We start from the raw sequence: 21,682 nt of genomic DNA, 5'->3' as shown, positions 1-21,682 counted from the left end.
CGAGCGGGGACCGAGCAGCGGCGGAGGGCGGGGTACGGCGGGCCCGGCTCTGCTCTGCCCCCGACCCGGGCTCCGACGCCCCTCACCCTTCCCAGGCCCTTCGGCGCGCACCCGTGGCAGCAGGGGAGGGGAGAGAGGCGGGGAGCGAGAGTTGGCTAACACCGGAGCCGAAGCCCACCCGGCCTCGCCCCTCGGCGCGGCGCCCCCACCGCCGCCCTGCCCGCGCCTCTCACCCGGCTCTTGCAGCGGTGGTGCCGGCCCGGGTCGGAGTAGGTCCGGTCTACGGTGAGCGCCGTGTCGCTGCCCGGCATGTCGGCGCTCGCGCCGGCAACTTTCCCGTCTCCCCCGGCCGCCGCGCCACGAGCCGCCGACCGTGCTCCGGCTCGCCCGGGGAGCCGCGGCCGAGGGGGCGGCGCGGGCTGCTGCAGCTGTTGCAGACACCCGCGCGGCCGCCCTGCGCCGCCGCCGCCGCCGCTGCTGGGGGTGGGGGTGGGAAAGGGGGTGGGGGAGGCGGGGCAGGGACGCCAGAGTCTCCTCCCCCTTCCCCTCTCCCCGCCTCCCCCTGCCCACCCGCAGGGCCCAAGACCCTGCCCGGGTGCAACTTCTCCGCCTCCCTCCCTTGCTGAAACTTGAATCCACCCTCTCCCACCCTGGCCTCGTTTCCTTCAAAATTTGATTGACATCTACCCTATCTGTGGGCTTATTTGTATGTTTATGATAAAAGGTGGATTTTTGGCAAGACGTTGAGGCTTGCCTTAAATGCTTTCTTTTATGTTATTCTATTACTCAACATGCACTTACTGGGCATCTACCATGTGCCACACCCTGGGGCAGGGACCAGAGATTTTTTTTTTTTTTTAAGTCCATGTTTTTCTTATCCCACTGAGCACACTCCCATTTAAACAAAGGTCTATGGTGTTGTGTATTTTAATTTTGTGTATCTGGCTCACTATTTTATGTGGAAGTTACTTGGAAGTCAAGATACATCTTTTCATATTAGTATTCCCTATTTCCAGGGAATAGTCCCTGCCCACAAGAAATTTGGAGTCTACAAGAGAAAGCACTGACTAGTGAACAATTAAATATGTTACCTAAGCCAACATCCAGTTATGGTTTGGTTAGGAAGGGTGTACTAGTGAGAGACTGAGTGAAAATACTGAGATTGCAGCTGCTCCAAAGAGGGGTTTGGGGGGACAGGTGACAAGCCCAGAAGGAAGGAAGCAAATGCTCCTCCCCTTCAAAGGGTTTAGGGGGAAGGTCTTGCAGGCACAAGAAAAATACTGAGCATAAAAACAAAGGTCCATTGGGAAAACCTCAAGTCACCAGTTTAGGGGGTGTCTTTAGGCACAGGACACGAGCAGAAAAGTAGGTGGAGACCATGTGGTGCTGGGCTTTACCCTCAAGGAGAAGTTCAGTTTTTTCTGTGGGTGCTAGACAGCTGCTGGAGGTTTCTGAACAGGAAAACGACAGTATCAGGATGGAGGTTTAAGGACATCTATCTTATAGCCATGGGAAACACTGACTGATTAGAGATGTGTAAGGGACACTGGTTAGAAGTCCACTGCAAAAGGAGAACAACCTAAATGTCCTTCAGAAGGAGACAGAGTAAGTAAATTATATATACATCCCGTAGGGTATTAGGTAACTGTAAGAGAATGAAGCAGCCCTTTATGCAGAGCCACAGAAATATCTCTAACATACATGGTTAAGTGAAAGAAAGTCATGTGCAGAATAACATACACAGTATCCTACCATCTATGTAAAAACAGAATATATGTATAGGCTTATATATGCAAGGCATATTTTTCTGAGAGGATAAACAAGAAACAAGGAAAACCGACAAGAAACTGATGGCAGGAGAGGGGCCACATACCAGGTGCTTCAATTTATACCTGTGAATGGATGAATTACTCCCATGAGCAGCAGCCCTCCTGAGTTCCAGCCTGACTCTGGGGGAGGGGAGGCACAGTCCTAAGTCAGTAAAGCAGGAAGAGCCATTCCAATAAAGTCAGAGAAGCCACTGACCAAGGAGAAATTCCCTAGGGACTCCCAGATGCAGGTAAAAGTAATGAACAGAGCAGATGTCCCCACAGACCCAAAGAAAAGCCATCGGACTGTAAAGACAGGCATCTGTGTTCATTTAAAAAATAGGGGTTCTGCTGCGATCAGGGAAGACTCTGACAGGAACAGAATCTCCACACACAGACTTGAAGATCAAAGGAGAACAGAACAGTTGCAGATAGATGGTTGGACCAAACTGACCTCACTCATGTGTTATTTTTTAAATTTGGGATACGGGCACCTGGCTGGTTCAGTCAGTGGAACATGTGACTCTTGATCTTGGAGTTATAAGTTCAAGCCCTACACTGGGTATAGAGATCACTTAAAAATGAAATCTTAAAGAAACAATCTTTTTAATAAATAAATTCAGCATAAAATGGAAGCCACAATATGCCTACCTAGACAGCTAGAAGAAAGGGATGAGAAAAAGATTTATCTGTCACTGTATACGCTTTTGGAACTTGAACACTTTCATTGTGTGCACATATTAACTATTCAAAAAGTAAAATAAAAAAATATTTTTAAGGGCACCTAGGTGGCTCAGTCAGTTGAGCATCCGACTTTGGCTCAGGTCATGATCTCACTGTGAGTTCAAGCCCCACATCAGGCTCACTGCTGTCTGTGCAGAGCCTGCTTTGGATCCTCTGTCCTCCTCTCTCTCTGCCCCTCCCCTACTTGTGCTCGCTCAAAAATAAATTTAAAAACATTAAAAAAATTTTCAAAATATTTTTTTAAATAAAGAGGGCAAACTTACTAAATCTTAAGAAGAAATAGAAAACCCTATGTAGTCCTAAAACCATTCAAAAATGAAATCAACACTTTAAAGCACTGCCCACCACACCCCCTTCCCCAGCCCCCAATTCAAGACACAACTACACAGGTCCGGAAAGTTTTTCAGGCAAGTTCTTCCAAAGCAGAAAGCAGAGAAGAGAGATATCAAGTGTGTGTATGTGAATTTAGCTAGGGTGAGTAGAGAAGGCCACTCTGATAAAGCGACATATGAGCAGAGACCCGAGAAGTAAGGAAGCCAGCGATGTAGATAAATGAAAATTTCAGACAGAAGGAACAGCAAGTACAGAGGCCCTGGAGCAGGAACATTTTGGGAGTGTTTAAAAAAGCAAGAGGCCAGCTGTCGGCACAGAGCCCGACGTGGGGCTCGAACCCACAAACCATGAGATCGTGACTTGAGCCAAAGTCAGATGCTTACCGACTGAGCCACCCAGGTGTCCCCAAAATAAATAAACTCGTTTAAAAAAGTATTAAGCCTTGTTATAAAAGCAAGAAAGGTGGTCTATTATTAGTAAGTCTTTATGTCAATCTGATCTCACAAAGATCCATTCTGAAAATCTGTCAAAGTCCATCTCTGGGTTTTTCCCCCTCATTTGCCTGACGCCCAATTTTTTTTTTTTTTTTTTCCAGCTACTTAAGGCTACACCAGGTGTACCACTCAGGTGCATTTGTATGTGTAATATGGTGTGCACAACTTTAGAGAGGCCACACCTAAGTGAGGTCCCTGACAAACCGAGGCTGGGCTTTGGTAGTTGTGTCAACAGGCATAAGCTTCCCATATCTATTACTGCCTTGGTGTTCCTTAGAACTCCATCCTGGAAAATGCTGACCCTCGATGAGAATGATGAATTAAAACTTCATTAGGCTCACTGAAATTTCAATTAGCAGAGGATGTTCTTTTCTAGATCATTTATGTCATAAACTAGTTAACCAAAAGCTGCTCTATGGGACATTCATACAAAATAATGTTTTTTTAAGACACCAATTAAATAGCACAAGCGCAAGTGCCCTCCAAAAGAAAGAAAACAAGCAGCCTCTCGCTGATCACCATTTGGCTCTCCTACTGGGAAGTGGGGTCCAAATAGACCAATGCCTAAGATTTTGTCAGTCTCTGAGAGAGGGAGGGAAAGAGAGAGAGAGAGAGAACACAAATTTCAAATTTCTCCTGTCAATATAAGAATTGTCTGTGCCTCTGACACCTCCCCAAGACCTTCTCTCTACCAAAAAGAAAAAAGATTTTTTAGTTTATTTATTTCAAGAGAGAGACAGAGAGTACATGAGCGCATGAGCAGGGGAGGGACAAAAGAGAGTGAGTGAGCACCTGACTTGAGGCTAGACACGGGGCTCGATCCCAGGACTGCGAGATCATGACCTGAGCGGATATCAAGAGTTGGACACTTAACGGACTGAGCCACCCAGGGGCCCCAAATCACACTTTTAATGTCACAAATACATCCATATCAAGAAGGAATACAAAGGTGCAAACTCTAGGGTGTGAGATAAGAATTTACTTCCAGGGGCACCTGGGTGGCTCAGTCGGTCAAGCATCCGACTTCGGCTCACGTCATGATCTCGTGGTTTGTGAGTTTGAGCCCCGCGTCGCGCTCTATGCTGACAGCTCTGAGCCTGGAGCCTGCTTTGGATTCTGTGTCTCCCTCTCTGTCTGCCTCTCTGCAGCTTGTGCTCTCTTTCTCTGTCTCTCCCAAAAATGAATAAACATTAAAAAAAAAAAACAAAAAAAGAATTTACATCCAAAGTGTAAGCAGCACAGTAAGGCAGCTTACTGTGATCCAAAATGGATCCAAAGATTTAGATCCAAAGAAATGGACTGGGTCATTTGTGCTGCAATAGTTTAAAGTTTAGAATGACAAGAAAAGGCTTTGTGAAAGAGGTAGGATTCCCCTTGACTTCTGTAGTACAAATCTGTTATGTTTGCCTGCCTAGCGGGCGGCCCTTTATTCTCAAAACGGTGCCTGGATTTTCTTTTTGGGCCCTATGCGACACCCATCCTCCACAAGTGGTTTAGGTAAGGCAGCCCACACCCCACACCTGGCTCCAGGGAGAGGCGTGCCATCCAGCCTTGGCCAGTTGGAGCTACTGTGACTAATGCAGGAGCAGGCACGTGCCCCAGTCTGAGACCACGGGAGTCACCCCCGATGCCTGCTGCAGCTACTGGGAAAGAGCTGTGCCCCTGCAGGAAGCACTGCTAAGCTGGCGGGATATAAGCCTGCTGCAGTGGTGGGCATCCTTGCCACCATACAAAGACAGCCCCCCTGAAAAAAGCCGAGCCATGAAAGGAGAAAGATTCATTACTAAATTATTAAGGGACTACATCCAGCTTTTCCCATTATCTATTTCCACATGACAAATCATCCTAAAGTGTATTAGCTTATAACAACTACCGTTCAATTGCCCGTGACTTTGCGATTTGAGCAGGCCTCCACGGGGGCGTGGCTTTTCTCTGTTCCAGGTGACACTGGCTGGGGCTGGAGAGTCCAGGATGGCTTCACTCAGTCCAGGGGGTGGCTGGAATGCCTCAGGCTGGCCAGGTCTCTGTATTTGTTTTAAATGTTTATCCATTTTATTTTGAGAGAGAGAGAGAGAGAGAGAGAGAGAGAGAGAGAATAGGGGAGGGGCAGAGAGAGAGGGAGAGAGCGAATCTCAAGCAGGCTTCAAGCTGTCGTCACAGAGCCCAACATGGGGCTCGATCTCACAAACTATGAGATCATGACCTGAGCCGAAATCAAGAGTCGAGACTTAACTGACTGAGCCATCCAGGTGCCTCCTCTATATTCTTTTTTAATAAAATAATTTTGTATTTTATAGTCTCCTCTTTCCCAAGGCTCCCCTCTCTCCATCAGGGTAGCTGGACTTCTTTACATAGTTGCTGGCTTCCAAAAGAACAAAAACAAAAGCTGCCAAACCCCCTAAGGCCCAGCCCGGAACTGACAGGGTATCACTTCTGTCACACTGTGTTAGTAAAAAGGAGTCAAAAGTCCAGTCCAGACTCAAGAGGAGGAGAAACAGCATCTGCCTCTAGATAGGAATGGTGTGCACACACAGGGAGGGGAGAAATTGCAGGCTTCCATTATGCAGTCGAGCCATCACACCAGACATGGCTAGCCCCCCATATGAAGAAATGTATTGCTTTTTGGGGGGTAAGCCAGGTTTAAGAATCCTGACTAACATGGCATTAAATGCTGACTATGGGTAGAAAGAAGACAAGTAGAAGGGTAGCATTTCAAGAGGAGGCAACAACTATGGACAGCATGAAGAACTCCGGGGAGTGGGGGGGGGGGGGGCCGGCCCACAGAGTTTTCTCAGGCTACTAGCTAAACAGCCTTCCTTGGTCAATCCATGCCAGATGACCCCCAGCGGACGATTATCTAACTATGTCTGTATTTCTCTTTTTAACACAAAAGTTACAGTATCTTACCATGTTATTTAAATATTTTTATGTGAGGCCTCCTGGACGGCTCAGTTGGTTAAGTGTCCCAACTATTGATTACGGCTCTGGTCGTGATCTCAAGGTTTGTGAGTTCAAGCCCTGCATCAGGCTCCACACTGACAGCACAGAGCATGATTGGGATTCTCTCTCTCCCTCCCTTTCTCTCTGCCCTTCCCCCACTCATGCGCATGCTCTCTCTCTCAAAATAAACTTTTTAAAAAATGTATTTCATGTGATAATTAATATGTGATTCCACTAGATTATGGGTTACCTGAAGGACTAGGCCTCTTAGGTAAATGTGTATATTCCTGATGGTCCCTAACACAGCATCATGTATTCAATATATGTTGAATGTATTGTTGAATGATGGATGAACTCAACATTTACTAAATGCCTACTTATTTTCCAAGCACTGGGGCTTAAAAAACAATAAGACATAAGCAAAAGGTAACTCCTGCCCTCAAGGGGTTGGAATGAATAATATACAGGAATCAAATTTGTTGAATAATAAATATTACCGATTTTCAGATGCTGACTAGTTACTGAAGTTTGTGAATTCTCCAATGATTTATCGAGTGCTGTTGGTGTGACAGTCTCTGTCCATTCTTGGTGCTGGAAATAAAAAATGAATGAGACATGGTCCAGTCTTGAATCCATCCAGACAGGGAGGGACACATTAAAAAGAAAACAAAACAAAACAAAACAAACAAGCAAACAACAATAAAGAAAGAACATTGTTATGGGTGTAAAGATAGCTATGTCTCAGGTTCAGCGGTGGGGCAAAAAAGGAAGTGGTTCCTCACGAACCTCACCTCCTTAGGTGTTACAGGCTTACATTACAGCAGGGAGAAGGAAATAGACAAAAAGAAAAGTCTGACTTTAAAAAGGGATAAAAATGTAAGCCTCTTACAAAGTAAAGGAAAATGTATTTCCTTTCATATTGCATTTTGATTTAATAGTACAAGAATGTGTTCCCTCTGGGAGAAACATTCATAAGACAAAAAGTGCAATAAGCTTTTTTATTTTTATTTTTTGAGGACTTAAGGAAAGAAAAGAATAAATTGGTATTTAAAAATTTATACAAGTAGCTTAAGGTGAATGTATAATCAATCATATATATATGTGTATGATATGAACATATATAAACAACCTCAATATAAATGAGGATCAAAGCTTCTAGGCTGATGCATTTCCAACTGGAAATGACCATTCTTCTTTTTTTTTTTTTTAAGATTTTATTTTTAAGGAATCTCTACACCCAGTGTGGGGCTCAAACTCACAACCCCAAGATCAAGAGTCGCATGCTCCACCGACTAAGCCAGCCAGACCCTCATGGAAATGACCACTGTTAATGTTTATATTTAATTTTTAACATAGGTTCTATATGACTATTAGAAAACAATCACTGCATTTATTTAGCATTAGCAACCATCTGGCAGAGAAGCCCGAAACTTCTAAAACTTTGATAAAAAATAGGGAAGCACAGGGGCACCTGGGTGGCTCAGTCAGTTAAGCAGCCGACTTCAGCTCAGGTCATGATCTCGCGGTCCGTGAGTTCGAGCCCCGCGTCAGGCTCTGTGCTGACAGCTCAGAGCCTGGAGCCTGTTTCAGATTCTGTGTCTCCCTCTCTCTGACCCTCCCCCGTTCATGCTGTGTCTTTCTCTGTCTCAAAAATAAATAAATGTTAAAAAAAAAAAAAATAGGGAAGCACAAAGACTCAACTCGAGCTCTACAGGCTCGCAAACTTGTCTTCTAATATTCCTTTTTGCAAATGCAATAATTTCATGCTAGTCATTTCTCAGGAGCAATGAATTTTAAAGAAGATTTTACAGGAAATCCAGAAATTGGTCTCTAACACTGTCTTCCCTATAGACTTGAGGCTGCATTAAGAAGTCCAAAAAAATACATTTTACCATATCAAAATGAAACACTTTTGCTTTGTGTTTCTTGTTGAGAGGATGAAAAAGACAAGATACAGATGGGGAGAAAATATTTGCAAAACCATATATCCAACAGACTAGTTGGATTAGTATCTAGAATACATAAAGAACTCTCAAGACTCGATAGTAAAAAAATACAAACAATCCAACTAAAAATGGACAAAAGACATGAAGAGACATCTCATCAAAGAAAAAATACAGATGGCAAATAAACACATAAAAGTTGTTCAGCATCATTAGCCATTAGGGAAATGCAAATGAAAACCACAAAATATCACTACACACCTATCAGAATGGTTAAAATATAGTGATAGCACTAAATGCTGGCAAGGACACAGAGAAATGAGATGATTCATATGATGATTCCTATAAAACTAAACATGCAGGGATGCCGAGCTGGCTTAGTCAGAAAAGCATGCGACTCTTGGTCTCTGGGTTGTGAGTTTAAGCCCCATGTTGGGTGTAGGGATTACTAAACTAAACTAAACTAAACTAAACATAAAGGGGCACCTGGTGGTTCAGTTGGTTAAGCTTCCAACTCTTGATTTCAGCTCAGGTCTTGATCTTTCGGTTGAGAGTCCAAGCCTCACATTGGGCTCTACGCTGGGCATGGAGTCTACTTTCAAAAATAAAATAAGGGGTGCCTGGGTGGCTCAGTTGGTTGGGTGCCCGACTTCGGCTCAGGTCATGATCTCGCAGTCCGTGGGTTCAAGCCCCGCATCGGGATCTGTGCTGACAGCTCGCAGCCCGGAGCCTGTTTCAGATTCTGTGTCTCCCTCTCTCTCTCTGACCCTCCCCCATTCAAGCTCTGTCTCTCTCTGCCTCAAAAATAAATAAACGTTAAAAAAAATTTTTTTTAATAAAAAAATAAAAATGAAAAATAAAATAAAATAAAATAAAATAGGGGGGCCTGGGTGGCTCAGTCAGTTGAACATCCGACTTCAGCTCAGGTCATGAGTTCGAGTTCAGTTCGTGAGTTCGAGCCCCGCATCGGGCTCTGTGCTGACAGCTTAGAGCCTAGAGCCTGCTTCGAATTCTGTGTCTCCCTCTCTCTCTGGTCCTCCCCCACTTATGCTCTGTCTCTCTCTCTCTCCTTCAAAAATAAATAAAAACATTAAAAAAATTTTTTTAATACAATACAATACAATACAATAAAATAAAATAAAATAAAATAAGGGCGCTTGGGTGGCTCAGTCCGTTAAGTATCCAACTTCGGCTCAGGTCATGATCTCATGGTCCATGAATTCAAGCCCCGCATCGGGCTCTGTGCTGACAGCTCAGAACCTAGGGCCTGCTTTGGATTCTGTGTCTCCCTTGCTCTCCGCCCCTCCCCCGCTTGCACTCTGTTTCTCTCTCTTTCTCTCTCAAAAATAATAAACATTAAAAGATAAAATAAAAATAAAAGTAAAGTAAACATGCAAATACCATATGACCCAGAAACTGCACCCTTAGGCATTTATCCCAGATTGAAAAGAAAACGTATGCTCACACAAAAGCCAGCGCACGAAGATTCATGTTAGCTTTCTTCACAGAAGCCCAAAACTGGAACCAGCTCACATGTGCTTCAATACGTGAATAGACTGTGGGGCATCCATCTTACAGACTATGGCTCAACAGTAAAAAGGAACAAGCTACCGCTAGACAATGACTTGGGTGAGTATCAGGGCAATTATACTGAGTGAAAAAGCCAATCCCCAATTCCATTTATGTAGCAATCTTGAAATGACAAAACTACAGAAATGTTGAAGAAACTGGTGTTTGCCGAGAACGGGGAACGAGGTGGGGCGGGAGGCCATCGCAGGAGGGGATGGACATGGCTATCAAAGAGTGGCACGAGGCGATGGAACGTGCTGTATCTAAATTGTGGTGGCGGACGGGGCCCACTCATGCAAAATAACTACAGAGAACTAAATGCACAAATGAATACAAGAGAAACTGGGGAAATCTGAATAAGATCACAGATTGTATCAATGTTAATATGATATTTCAATTACTCTACAGGTTCTGCAAGATGTTGCCTTTGGGGAAACTAGGTAAGGGGTACGCGATCTCTTTCTGTGTTACTCCTCATAGCTGCATGTGAATCTACAATAATCTCAAAATTAAAATTCTAATTAAAAATCTACTTTCAACTTAGGCGCAACTGTGATAACTTGCACGGGAAAAACTTTGGGTTTTGGAAGGGGGAACACTACAGCAGGTAGGAGTGGGCGGTATAGGGATTTTTTTTCTCTGGAGAAATTGTCTACAGAACAGAGTTCTTCCAGGTCTGGCCCCTTGTGACATCGGAGGAGGGGCCAGCTGTTGAAACTGAAGGGAAAGGAGAAATGACAGGTGGTGCCATTATGCAGTGAGTCTATAAGGTTTTTGTTGAACAAACAACTGACAATTAAGTCCTGATTTGGTCAGAAGAATGTATTACAGTTCACAGATTTGGTTCAGGTTCATTACACACTGAGTTGTTTACTAAAAATTTACATTGGAAGTTGAGCAGAGAATTCCACAAATTTGTGGGCTTTGTTCTCTTGTGGGCTTCCCATATTGGTTTGAGCCTTTGTTTTCCCTTTTTTTATATTTACTTATTTATTTTGAAAGAGAGAGAGAGAGAGAGAGCGAGCGAGTGCACGTGCATGAGCAGGGGGAGGGACAGAAAGAGAGGGAGAGAGAATCCCAAGCAGGCTCCACACTCAGCACAGAGCCTGACACGCGGCTGGATCTCACGAACCTTGAGATCATGACCTGAGCTGAAATCAAGAGTCAGACCCTAAACTGACTGAGCCACCCAGGGGCTGCTGAGCCTTTTTTTTTCTATCATGTACACATGGATTAGAACTTAATGGGCTTTGTTATTTCTCTCCTTTTGATCCTACCGTTCACTACGAAAGGGTCTGACCACCTAATGACCGCACAGGACGCTGGGCTGCTTGCTACTGCATTTTCCCACGAGTCCACAACAAGGTCAGAAAACACCTTCTTTGGCACGAGGCACAGAGCGTTCCATTCAGTTAAGTCATTTGCTGGAGCCGTGACGCTCAGAGTTCCTACTTCACTGGACCTCAGAGGAAGCGGTTCTCTGGAAATCTCTAGCTGACTCCATTCTACGCATGGCCGGCCCAGGAGAATTTTTTCATCAAGCACATCCTGAATCTGAAGGAAGAGCTAGCTACACCTCAGGAACACACTGTCCGCGAATTCACTCTGTGTTTTATCAGTTCACTTTGCAAGATAAGGATGGTGGGAGGTGAAACTGCCAGAGAAATCTGATGTGATGTCTAAAAAAACAGCCCGAGTCACAGTTCTATCAAAAGAGGAAGCTGCTTGCTGAAGCCTTCCTTGTGCACCCAGTCCACACTCACTTCTCCCTTCTTTGAATTCTGACAGTATCTGCTGCTTCTCTCACATAAACACCTAAGTATAAATGATCCTGCACTCTTACAGGGAGGCAGTATGGTGTGCTGGAAACCGACTGCCTGGATTCAAATCTTGGTGCCGCCACCTATCAGCTATAAAGCTTTGGTGCTCTCATTTGTAAGCTCAGGACAGTAACGGAACCCACCTCGGGTCACTGCTGAGAATTAAAGGAGGGAGTAAGGTACAGCACTTCCAAGTAGGAGCTCAATGAATGTCTGCAAAAAACAGAACAAAACCTAAAACCTGTCTTCATGTGTTCTCTTTTCTTCCTTACCAGTGAGACTTCCAGGATTTATGCTGTTATCCTGGAGAAGGTGGCGTACCAATTCCTTTCCTCATTGTCACAAATTTGGAAAATAGAACTAGAAAGAAAGTAGAAGCCTCTGGCTAAGCTCTGGGCCCTGACTCAGTTCCCTGCCCTCCCGCTTCTGCAGCCTCTGTGGCTACCACCTGGCTGGACCAACTCTCAGGACCTAGAAAGACAAACTTCCTCCCTGTACACCCCTCTTCAATTCCCCTCACCCCCAAGGCGACTGTGCCCACGGTTTCTTTTTACTTGTCAACTGTGACTGTACAATTGTACTGTAGAAATTGACCCTAAAGAAATAATACAACACAGGAAACGTTTTACAGGCAAAGATTGTCCGTCACAGTGTTTTATTCTGAAAAGTCTGAAAAATAAATCTAAGGGACTGTTTATGAAACAACCGTTCGAGAAAATTAAGGGGCTGATTACACAAATTATGAGACATAAATACTGTACATATATTGCGAATTATACTTAGAATTTGTAATCGTACGGGGAAATGTTTATGCAGCGATGTTATACCCGCCCCCCCCCACACACACACGCAAAGAGGGGCGGGGGGGGGGGGGAAGGGTTACGATACTTGGTGCTGGCAATGATGTGGAGTAAGCAGGAACTCTCACACATTACAGGCGGAGCATAAACAGGTACATCCCCCCGGAAGCATGATTTGGCATTACTTCATAAAGTTGAAGCTATGTGTGCCCTATGGCCCAGCCACTCCACTCTTAGTACCCTAGAATACACAAGTGGACCAGAACAAGGATGTTCCTAGGAGTAACAGTCCCCATCTGGAAACAACTCTATTGTCATCAACAGCAGAATGGATAAATACACTGTAGGACAGTTCATTTCCCAATTAACATCAGCAGCCTGTTGTCGAAAATCAAGTGCTCTGCATGAAAATGCTAGCCACAGCCCTTTTCCCGTTATCTTAATTCATTTTACAAAGTAGGATTTTTCTTTCATATGGAGGCAAAGCTGATCTGACAGAGCCTAACGAAATGCCTAAGATGAAGTATCACAAATGTTGACGCTTCCTGCCCCACCCTACCTCACCCCTCCAAACATTCGGGGCAAACGATGAAGAGAAGCAAAATGTTCTACTACTGCAGAATAAGAAAAATATCTTTATCCATATTTTTGTGTCTCCCTACAACATCTCTAGTATTCTGTACAGAGTCAGCAAGTGATAATAGCTGTTATTTATTTAGCCTGCTCGGTCTGTACCAGGAACTTTAAATATGCCGACTCTGAGTTACTGCCAAACCCCTTCCCCAACCTGGCCTCTATGATAGGAGGTGCTATAATTTTCCCATTTGACTGAGCAGCAATCAGAATCTCTGAATAGATGAACTGATTTGACCAAGGGTACCTAAGCTAATAGATGGCAAAAGTGGAATCCAAATTCCAGGCTTACCTGACTCCAATACTCATTTACTAGGTATGTATCCTTGGATGACTTATTTAACCTTTACAGGCCTCATTTTCCTCCCCTGTAGAATGGGAATAATTGCACCCATTAAACAATAACTGTCTTGGGGCACCTGGGTGGCTTAGTCTGTTAAGCATCTGACTTTGCCTCAGGTCATGATCTCTTGGTTCGTGAGTTCGAGTCCCACATCGGGCTCTGTGCTGAAAGTGGAGAGCCTGCTTGAGATTCTCTCACCCTCTCCCTCTCTCTCTCTCTCTCTCTGTCCCTCCCACACTTGCTCTCTCTCAAAATAAATAATCTTTAAAAACAAAAAACAAACAAAAACAATAACAGTCTCTCTCTCTTAATCAAAGGCCAAAGCTGGCACTACGGAGAATATGAATGGGAAAGAACTTTAATGCATCTGGAAACTCCACTCACATAACATTTACCTGACATGACTTTCACCTGCCCCCACCCCCTGCTCCACCTTTCCCTGCTTCGCCCAAACAGTTTGATGAACATCCAGCATTCCTAATAACCCCATGAAGATGATCTCAATATTCTAAGCCTTTTGTTGCCTGTTCCCTTCCTGAAGAAACCAAACAGGGCTTTTTTAATTCAAAATTATATCATTATGACTTTATCCCCCATCTGAAGGCTCCTTGTAAGTCTTTTTTTTTTTTTTTTATCATTTCCAAGCATTTCCAGATTTTCAGCTTTGCAGTTCAAGTTTCACAAAATGAGAAATCCATTCTCCTATCACTTTGGAAGTGAAGGTTACATTCTTGCAAGTATTTAGAAGTACTCACCATCCTAGCTGACACGTTCAAGAGGTACTGTTTTATTATTTCTCATTGCCTCACATCCCAGATCAGCTGTGGCTGATACACTCCCAGTTAGTATTTCTGACATTGCATTGATTTTTCCTTCCATTAGAAGGAATATCTTTCATGAAAGGAGAAAACTGTCATATCAGGAACAAGTATCGAATATAATCTCATGGTGTATACAGAGTACCCAGAAGGCAGGCACACCACTCACATACATGAGCATGCACTTAACACACATATATGCAGGAATTATCAGAAGTTACCAGGAACGGGGCACCTAGGTGGCTCAGTTGGTTCAGCATTGGACTCTTGATTTCGGCTCAGGTCACGATCTCACGGTTAATGAGTTTCAAGCCCCGCATCGGGCTCTGAGCTGGCAGCACAGAGCCTGCTTGGAATTCTCTATCTCTCCTTCTCTCTCTGCCCTTTCCCCTGCTCTCTCTCTCTCTCTCTCTCTCTCTCTCAAAATAAATAAATAAACATTAAAAAAATTTTTTAAGTTACCAGGAATGCAATAGGTTTTTCAAAATATTAGCAGGGTTTGGAGTTAAATATTCCTTTCAACAGCTAAAAGGGACTCTTGGAGGCAATAAGCCGGAAAACAAACAAATAAAAGATCTGGGAAGAAACCAAATAGCTTATAAAGCTCAATTTTGAATTTCTGCTCCACCCAAAGAGGCAGAAAATCCATAAATTTCACTGTAGCCTCCCAACACTCCTAACTGCAAAACTATTCTCTAGACAACACTCTACTGAGATGAGGCTTTTTCCCATTCTTGATTACTTCCATCTGATCTTTTTGCAAATGGAATTACATTTTCTTCAATCTAAAATATCAGGATGTTTTAGATATCATCAATTAGAATACAAATCATCAATTAGAATCTGCATTACTCATAAAACCTCAGCCTAGAGACACCTACTTAAATGACTGCACTTCAGGGGCACCTGGCTGGCTCAGTCGCTGGAGCATGTGACCCTTGATCTCAAGGTTGTGAGTTCGAGTACACTGGGTGTAGGGATTACGTAAAAATCTTGCGGTCTGGGTGGTTCAGTCAATTAAACATCCGACTCTTGCTTTCGGCTGCGGTCGTGACCTCAAGGTCGTGAGACGGGGCCCAGAGTCCGGGTCTGCACCGGGCACGGAGACTGCTTGGGACTCTCTCTCCCTCTCTCTGTGCTCCTCCCCCACTGGCGTGCGTGACCTCTGGCACTCTTTGTCTCAAAATCAATCTTAAGGGGCGCCTGGCTGGCTCTGTCAGAGGAGCGTGTGACTCCTCATTTCAGGGTTGCAAGGTTGAGCCCCATGTTGTATGTACATATTACTTAAAATCCTTTAAAAAAATAATAAAATCAAGCTATTAAAAAAAATGGCTGCACTATAGATATTTTCCTCATTTAGATATCAAAATTAATTATGTAATAAATGATCGTCTAAAGCTGCACTATCCAACACAGTAGACGCTAGCCACACGTAACCATGAGCACTTGAAATGTGCTTACTAGGACCGAGGAACTGAATTTTTTATTTTTAAGTAGGCTCCACACCCAACACGGGGCTTGAACTCATGACCCTGATGTCAAGGGTCACATGCTCAACCGAATGAGCCAGCCCGACAGTCTAATTTACATTAAATAAACTGTGTATATGCCAACCATTCTCTTTCCTATCAGATTGTGACCTTTTTAAAATAGAGGACTACCTTGCTCATTTTATTTATTTATTTATTTAATTTTTTAAAGTTTACTTATTTATTTTGAGAGAAAGCAAGGGGCAGGAGCAAAGAGAGACAGAGAGAGAGAATCCCAAGCAGGCTCAACGCTATCAGGGCAGAGCCCAACTCCGGGCTTGAACTCACAAACTGTGAGATCATGACATGGGCTGAGATCAAGAGTGAGATGCCGGCACCCTTACCTTGCACATTGTAAAAATGCATCAAAACCCAGCACAGTCCCTGCAATGGAAATCCTTCCATAAATATCTGAGTTTTGAACACAGTATACACTACCATTTTTTTTAATTCATTGTTTGTTTTTTGTTTTTTGTTTTTTTAACGTTTATTTATTTTTGAGACAGAGAGAGACAGAGCATGAACGGGGGAGGGGCAGAGAGAGAGGGAGACACAGAATCGGAAGCAGGCTCCAGGCTCTGAGCTGTCAGCACAGAGCCAACGCAGGGCTCGAACTCCCGGACTGTGAGATCGTGACCTGAGCTGAAGTCGGACGCCTAACCGACTGAGCCACCTAGGCGCCCCTTTAATTCATTGTTTTATAAAGAAAGCCTAACACTAATAATGTGGTATTCCATGTTCATGGAGAGAAAGATGCTGTATTGACTAGATAGCAATTTTCCCTCAATCAATTGATAAATGAAACAGAACCCAATCGAAAAGGTTTGTTCCTAATCTTGACAAACTAATTTTAAAATGCAAAAGAAGAAAACATAACTTTGGGGAAAAATACGGTGAGTGAGGGCAAGCCAGGCAAGTTCTCTTTACCAGATATCGAGACATTTTACAAGCAATAATCACCAGTTAGCATGACCGAGAATAGGCATGTAGACCAATGAGTGCAAAGCTCAGAAGACCCATGCATACTTGAAAGCATAATGTATGACAGAAGCAACGTTATACATCAAGGGGAAAAGGAGAAAACTGGTGGCTGACATGGAAAAAAGTAACACTGCAGCAGATCCCTATTTCACACCAACATGAAAAGTTCAGGTGCGGGGTGCCTGGGTGGCTCAGTCGGTTAAGCGTCCGACTTCGGCCTAGGTCATGATCTCGCGGTCTGTGGGTTCAAGCCTCGTGTCGGGCTCTGTGCTGACAGCTCAGAGCCCAGAGCCTGTTTCAGTTTCTGGGTCTCCCTCTCTCTCTGCCCCTCCCCTGCTCTCACTGTGTTTTTCTCTCTCAAAAATAAACATTAAAAAAAAAGTTCAGGTGCAATTCTTCTTTGAAAATTATGTCATATATTCTATTATTGATGATGCAGTGAGAATTCCAAGTGGACTACGCAATCCATGAATTATACATTGTTAAAACACTGTTCCTACCCAACAGAAATAAAAAGAACAGAAATGATAGTTTTTAAGAACTTATTTTAAAGATGCCCACACAACAGGATACGTAAACCGCATTTTTTTTTTTCTTGTTTAATGTACTGAATCAAGCCAGAAGTCACTGGGGCTTTATAAAGGTCACAATTTCAGAACTGAGGTGGAGGCCAACATGGAGGGACTCAGTTACTGTACAAAGTACTTCTGAAGGCTTCTTTGAAGCTGACTCCATAAAGCTAAAGCCAAAATCCAGCTGAACAGGGACAGGGCTCCCGTGCTATTGAACAGCGTGTGTGACTCACCTCCATCTGGTTGTTGTTAACTAAGGCAGAGCTCGGTTTTATCCTCACTTCCCTAGATCTGAGCAAGGTAACCCCCCACATCAGACACGCAGAGCATCGGCACACAGGCGGCTCTCTCTGGACGCAACAGGGCTTTTGCTTGCACTTCTGGCACTTCTGAGCCTGTGGCGAAATTTCCTCCCTGACTTCCAGGGAGACCAGAAACCCAAAACCGGGCTTTGATTGAGAAGAATGTTTCAAACGTGTTCCACATCACGTGTGTTCCAGATGGTCTCTCAAATGAGTTTATTTCCCCGTTTTCTACATCCCAGATCTTGGATTCGCCTGTTTGATCCTGTGGCCATCTCCAAACACAGAGGTGGTACAGCTGTGACCATGGGTGTTACTAGTCTGCTAGGGAGGCCATCATAAAATAGCAGAGTCGGGGGCCAAAATCAGTGAAATGTCCTCACAGTTCTGGAGTCTGGACACCCAGGATGAAGATGAGCCAGAGGGTTGGTCTCCTCTGAGGCCTCCACCCTCAGCTTGCAGACGGCCACCCTCCTGAGCATACCTGTGCCCTGGCCTGTGCCTCAGTGTGTTCAAGCTTCCTCTTGTTAGGAGGACACCAGCCAGACTGGATTAGGCCCAACCTAATGACCTCATTTCAACTTAAAGACCCCATCTCCAAACATGGTCACAATGGAGGTGCAGCTTCAAGTTGGGAATTTTAGAGGAACACATATCAGCCCAGACGCCATTTATGTGATGACTAATTTGACAAACGCATGCAAGCAGCAGTGCTGTGGGGCCAGGAGGCGCAGCAGCCGGGAGGCGAAGAGAAGGGATCTCTAGACCCACAGAGACACTCCGCATCCCTGGGAAAATGAAACCCTGATTTCTTTTGTTGAGAACTGCTCCTTTTGACTAGGTACTCTCTTAAACTCCTTCTTTAATTTCACACAGAGAGAATTTCATAAAGAATTTCACTCAAAGAGATCACGAGAGGGGTAATGATTCATTAAATGTCTTTAACAGCTCCCGCAAAATATCCCATCTTTGCCTTCTGAGCAGCAACAGCTCTCAGAATGCCACCCCACTGTGTACAATGCATGTGCAGGGCTGGTGGCAAATGGGCAGAAAGTGAGAGTGTGGGGAGAGGAACAGACTGATGGGAGAAAAGGGAAACCCGCAGGTTGAGGGTTTTTTTTTTTTTTTAAGTTTATTTATTTATTTTGAGAGCGAGCAAGCCCAAGTGGGGGAGGGGCAGAGAGAGAGGGAGAGAGAGAATCCCAAGCAGGCTCTGCACTGTCAGCATAGAGCCTGACGTGGGGCTCAATCTCATGGACCTCATGAACTGTGAGATGATGACCTGAGCCGAAATGAAGTGTTGGTGTCCCCTGACTCTGAGTTTTTGTTTTTTGTTTTTTTTTTTTAAATTTTCTTTTTTTTTTTTTGAACGTTTTTATTTATTTTTGGGACAGAGAGAGACAGAGCATGAACGGGGGAGGGGCAGAGAGAGAGGGAGACACAGAATCGGAAACAGGCTCCAGACTCCGAGCCATCAGCCCAGAGCCTGACGCAGGGCTCGAACCCACGGACTGTGAGATCGTGACCTGGCTGAAGTCAGACGCTTAACCGACTGCGCCACCCAGGCGCCCCCTGACTCTGAGTTTTTAAAGGAAGAAGTATAGTAAGAAAAACAGACACGCTATAAGAACAAACTGCATGGTTTGCCTCAGAATGAAATGCAAGGGCAGGATTATGAAAAAGAGGTAATGGGAAGGAAAAAAAGTGTCAAGTCTTTTCAGACTCAGTGATTCATTTTTTAAAAAATATTTATAGGGGCGCCTGGGTGGCTCAGTCGGTTAAGCGTCCGACTTCGGCTCAGGTCACGATCTCACAGTTCGTGAGTTCGAGCCCCGCGTCGGGCTCTGGGCTGACAGCTCGGAGCCTGGAGCCTGTTTCAGATTCTGTGTCTCCCTCTCTCTGCCCCTCCCCTGTTCATGCTCTGTCTCTCTCTGTCTCAAAAATAAACGTTGAAAAAATAAATAAATAAAAATAAATACAAAATAAAAAAAATATTTATAAAATATTGGGTGTAATCTGGACACCTGATGTGGGGCTCAAATTCTCAAGAGTCACTAGCTCTTTCACCTGAGCCAGTCAGGCACCCCCTTCGGTGATTCATGTTTGCAATGAGATGTATCCTACTGAGAAGGACTCGGGACACAAGAAGAGCATGGAGTTATCGGGGCAGATGACGCCACAGCAACTGGGGGACAGCAGAAAGTTCTGCCATTGCCATTGGGTCAAATGAGGAGTGGGTTTCTGGGGTCAAACAGTATCCCTGAAGATGTGAACCTGAGATTAGCAAAGGACCCAACAGTCCCTGATCCTACTGGTAAAAGTCGATACCATGCCTAAAGAAGTATGTCTAAGGAGCTGTGGCCAAAGACGGGATTTTATAATTACATATCGATTTATACTGGATTTCTTGGTCTACTGCAGAGTATGGAAGCTCTCCAGGATGACATCGCTGCCAATTTCTAGGTAGCTTATAGCAATTTCAAAGTACCTCCCAATATACATTTTCAACAGATGGGATTATTAAACGCTTAGTGCAAACAATGATCCATAGATGTGTTACCACCCACCAGGAGACAAAGCAGATCCTCTCTCTGTCCCACTCTTCCTTCCAATAAATATTTACATCCTTCCATGTACTCATTTCATGACTGCAAAAGATGGAATATCATTGCTCTTTTGAGGTGAATAGAAGGCATTATCGGTGCTTTTTGGATTTTTCAATTAATTGCTCTCAGAAGAATTTATTTTTAGCATAAAGAACAGCTAGTTCATGGTCTGTAGATACTTTCACTTACGTATCAGTCATACTTCTAAGCATGGTGTGCATATTTTTTTCCAAGTAGGAACCATTTTTTAAAAATCTATACTTTTTTTTAAGATTTCATTTTTAAGCAATCTCCACAACCAATGTGGGCCTAGACTTACAACCCTGAGAGCGAGTCGCATGCTCCACCAACTAATCCAGCCAGGCAGCCCAGCATTTGTACTTTCAAAGCCCGGAACGGTAGAATTTTTCAGAACCTTCAAGAGTATATAGTCCAGGGGCACCTGGATGGCTCAGTCAGTGGAGCTTCCGACTCTCGATTTTGACTCAGGTCATGAACTCATGGTTGGTGGGACGGAGCCCTGCTGCTAGCATAGAGCCTGCTTGGGATTCTCTCTCTCCCTCTCTCTCTGCCCCTCTCCAGTGCAAATCTCTTTCTCACAAAGTAAGTAAGTAAACATTCAAAAAAAAAAAAAAAGAGTATATGGTCCAGCCTGCTTTTTTACATGATGAAAGTGAAGCACAGATGTATAAAGTGACTTGCTAATCACCATCGGAGGACGAGGTGGGAGGAGAGGGAGGAGAGGGACTCTGCAGTCATTTTGGACATCTATGGTGGCCAGGTCTCCCTGCACTTTCACACCTCCTTCCCCCAAAGCATCCCAGTCATAGTCATAGGACAGTGACACTGAGACCCAGAGGGGTTAGGAAACCTGCCCACTGTCACTCGGAGCAACTGATTTAAACCCAAATCTGTCTGGTATCACACACCAACCCTTTCCCATTTCCCTACACTTTCAAAGAAAATACATAGAACCAAGTTATATTATTAAGTTCAAAGCTGATATTTATAATGGCATTATAGGAAATCAGACTTAATAGCCTCTCAAAACCTTGGGTTTATTTCCTCCTACTCAATCTCTGTATTATTATTGGTTTCTATTGTGGCAATATAATTGATATTTACTTAAGAAAGTGTGAATTAGAACATATTTAAGTGGAAATCAACTTAAATTCTGGCTGTTTGACCTTAATAAATCAGGGTTGAAAATTCCTTAGAGTGCTTTTCTTTTGAATGCGATTATATGAATAAAAATGCAATGCAGTAGGGGTGCCTGGCTGGCTCAGTGGGTAGAACAAGGACTCTTGATCTCTCTGGGTGGTGAGTTCAAGCCCCACACTGAGCATACATCTTACAAAAAAAGGGGAAGGGGAAGGGGAAGGGGAAGGGGAAGGGGGAAGGGAAGGGAAGGGAAGGGCGGGGGAAGGGAAGGGGAAAGGGAAGGGAA

At 44.3% G+C, this 21,682-nt stretch overlaps 1 protein-coding gene across 7 annotated transcripts in view; it reads right to left on the bottom strand.

Annotated features, from left to right (window-relative positions):
- Positions 1 to 21,682, bottom strand: part of TMCC3 (transmembrane and coiled-coil domain family 3) — a 329,048-nt gene that overhangs the window by 115,935 nt on the left and 191,431 nt on the right. The window contains exon 1 of one of the 7 annotated variants that reach the window (XM_040491219.1): positions 6,817 to 6,911. The exons of 3 other annotated variants lie outside the window; for them this stretch is intronic. Coding sequence is in view for 3 of the 4 variants with exons in the window: in XM_040491209.1 (XP_040347143.1) it covers positions 234 to 311 (78 nt within the window). In the remaining variant the exon portion in view is untranslated. Of the gene's footprint in view, positions 1 to 233; positions 457 to 6,816; positions 6,912 to 21,682 lie in introns of those variants that run through there. 3 more of the 7 variants (XM_040491209.1, XM_040491221.1, XM_040491208.1) reach the window with 3 other exon arrangements.

This window comes from Herpailurus yagouaroundi, unplaced genomic scaffold, assembly GCF_014898765.1.
Source record: "Herpailurus yagouaroundi ecotype Mexico unplaced genomic scaffold, PumYag 182, whole genome shotgun sequence".
Classification (NCBI taxonomy): Eukaryota; Metazoa; Chordata; class Mammalia; order Carnivora; family Felidae; genus Herpailurus; species Herpailurus yagouaroundi.
The sequence above is the reverse complement of the archived record's forward strand: the minus strand, read 5'-3'. Positions and strand labels throughout refer to the sequence as shown.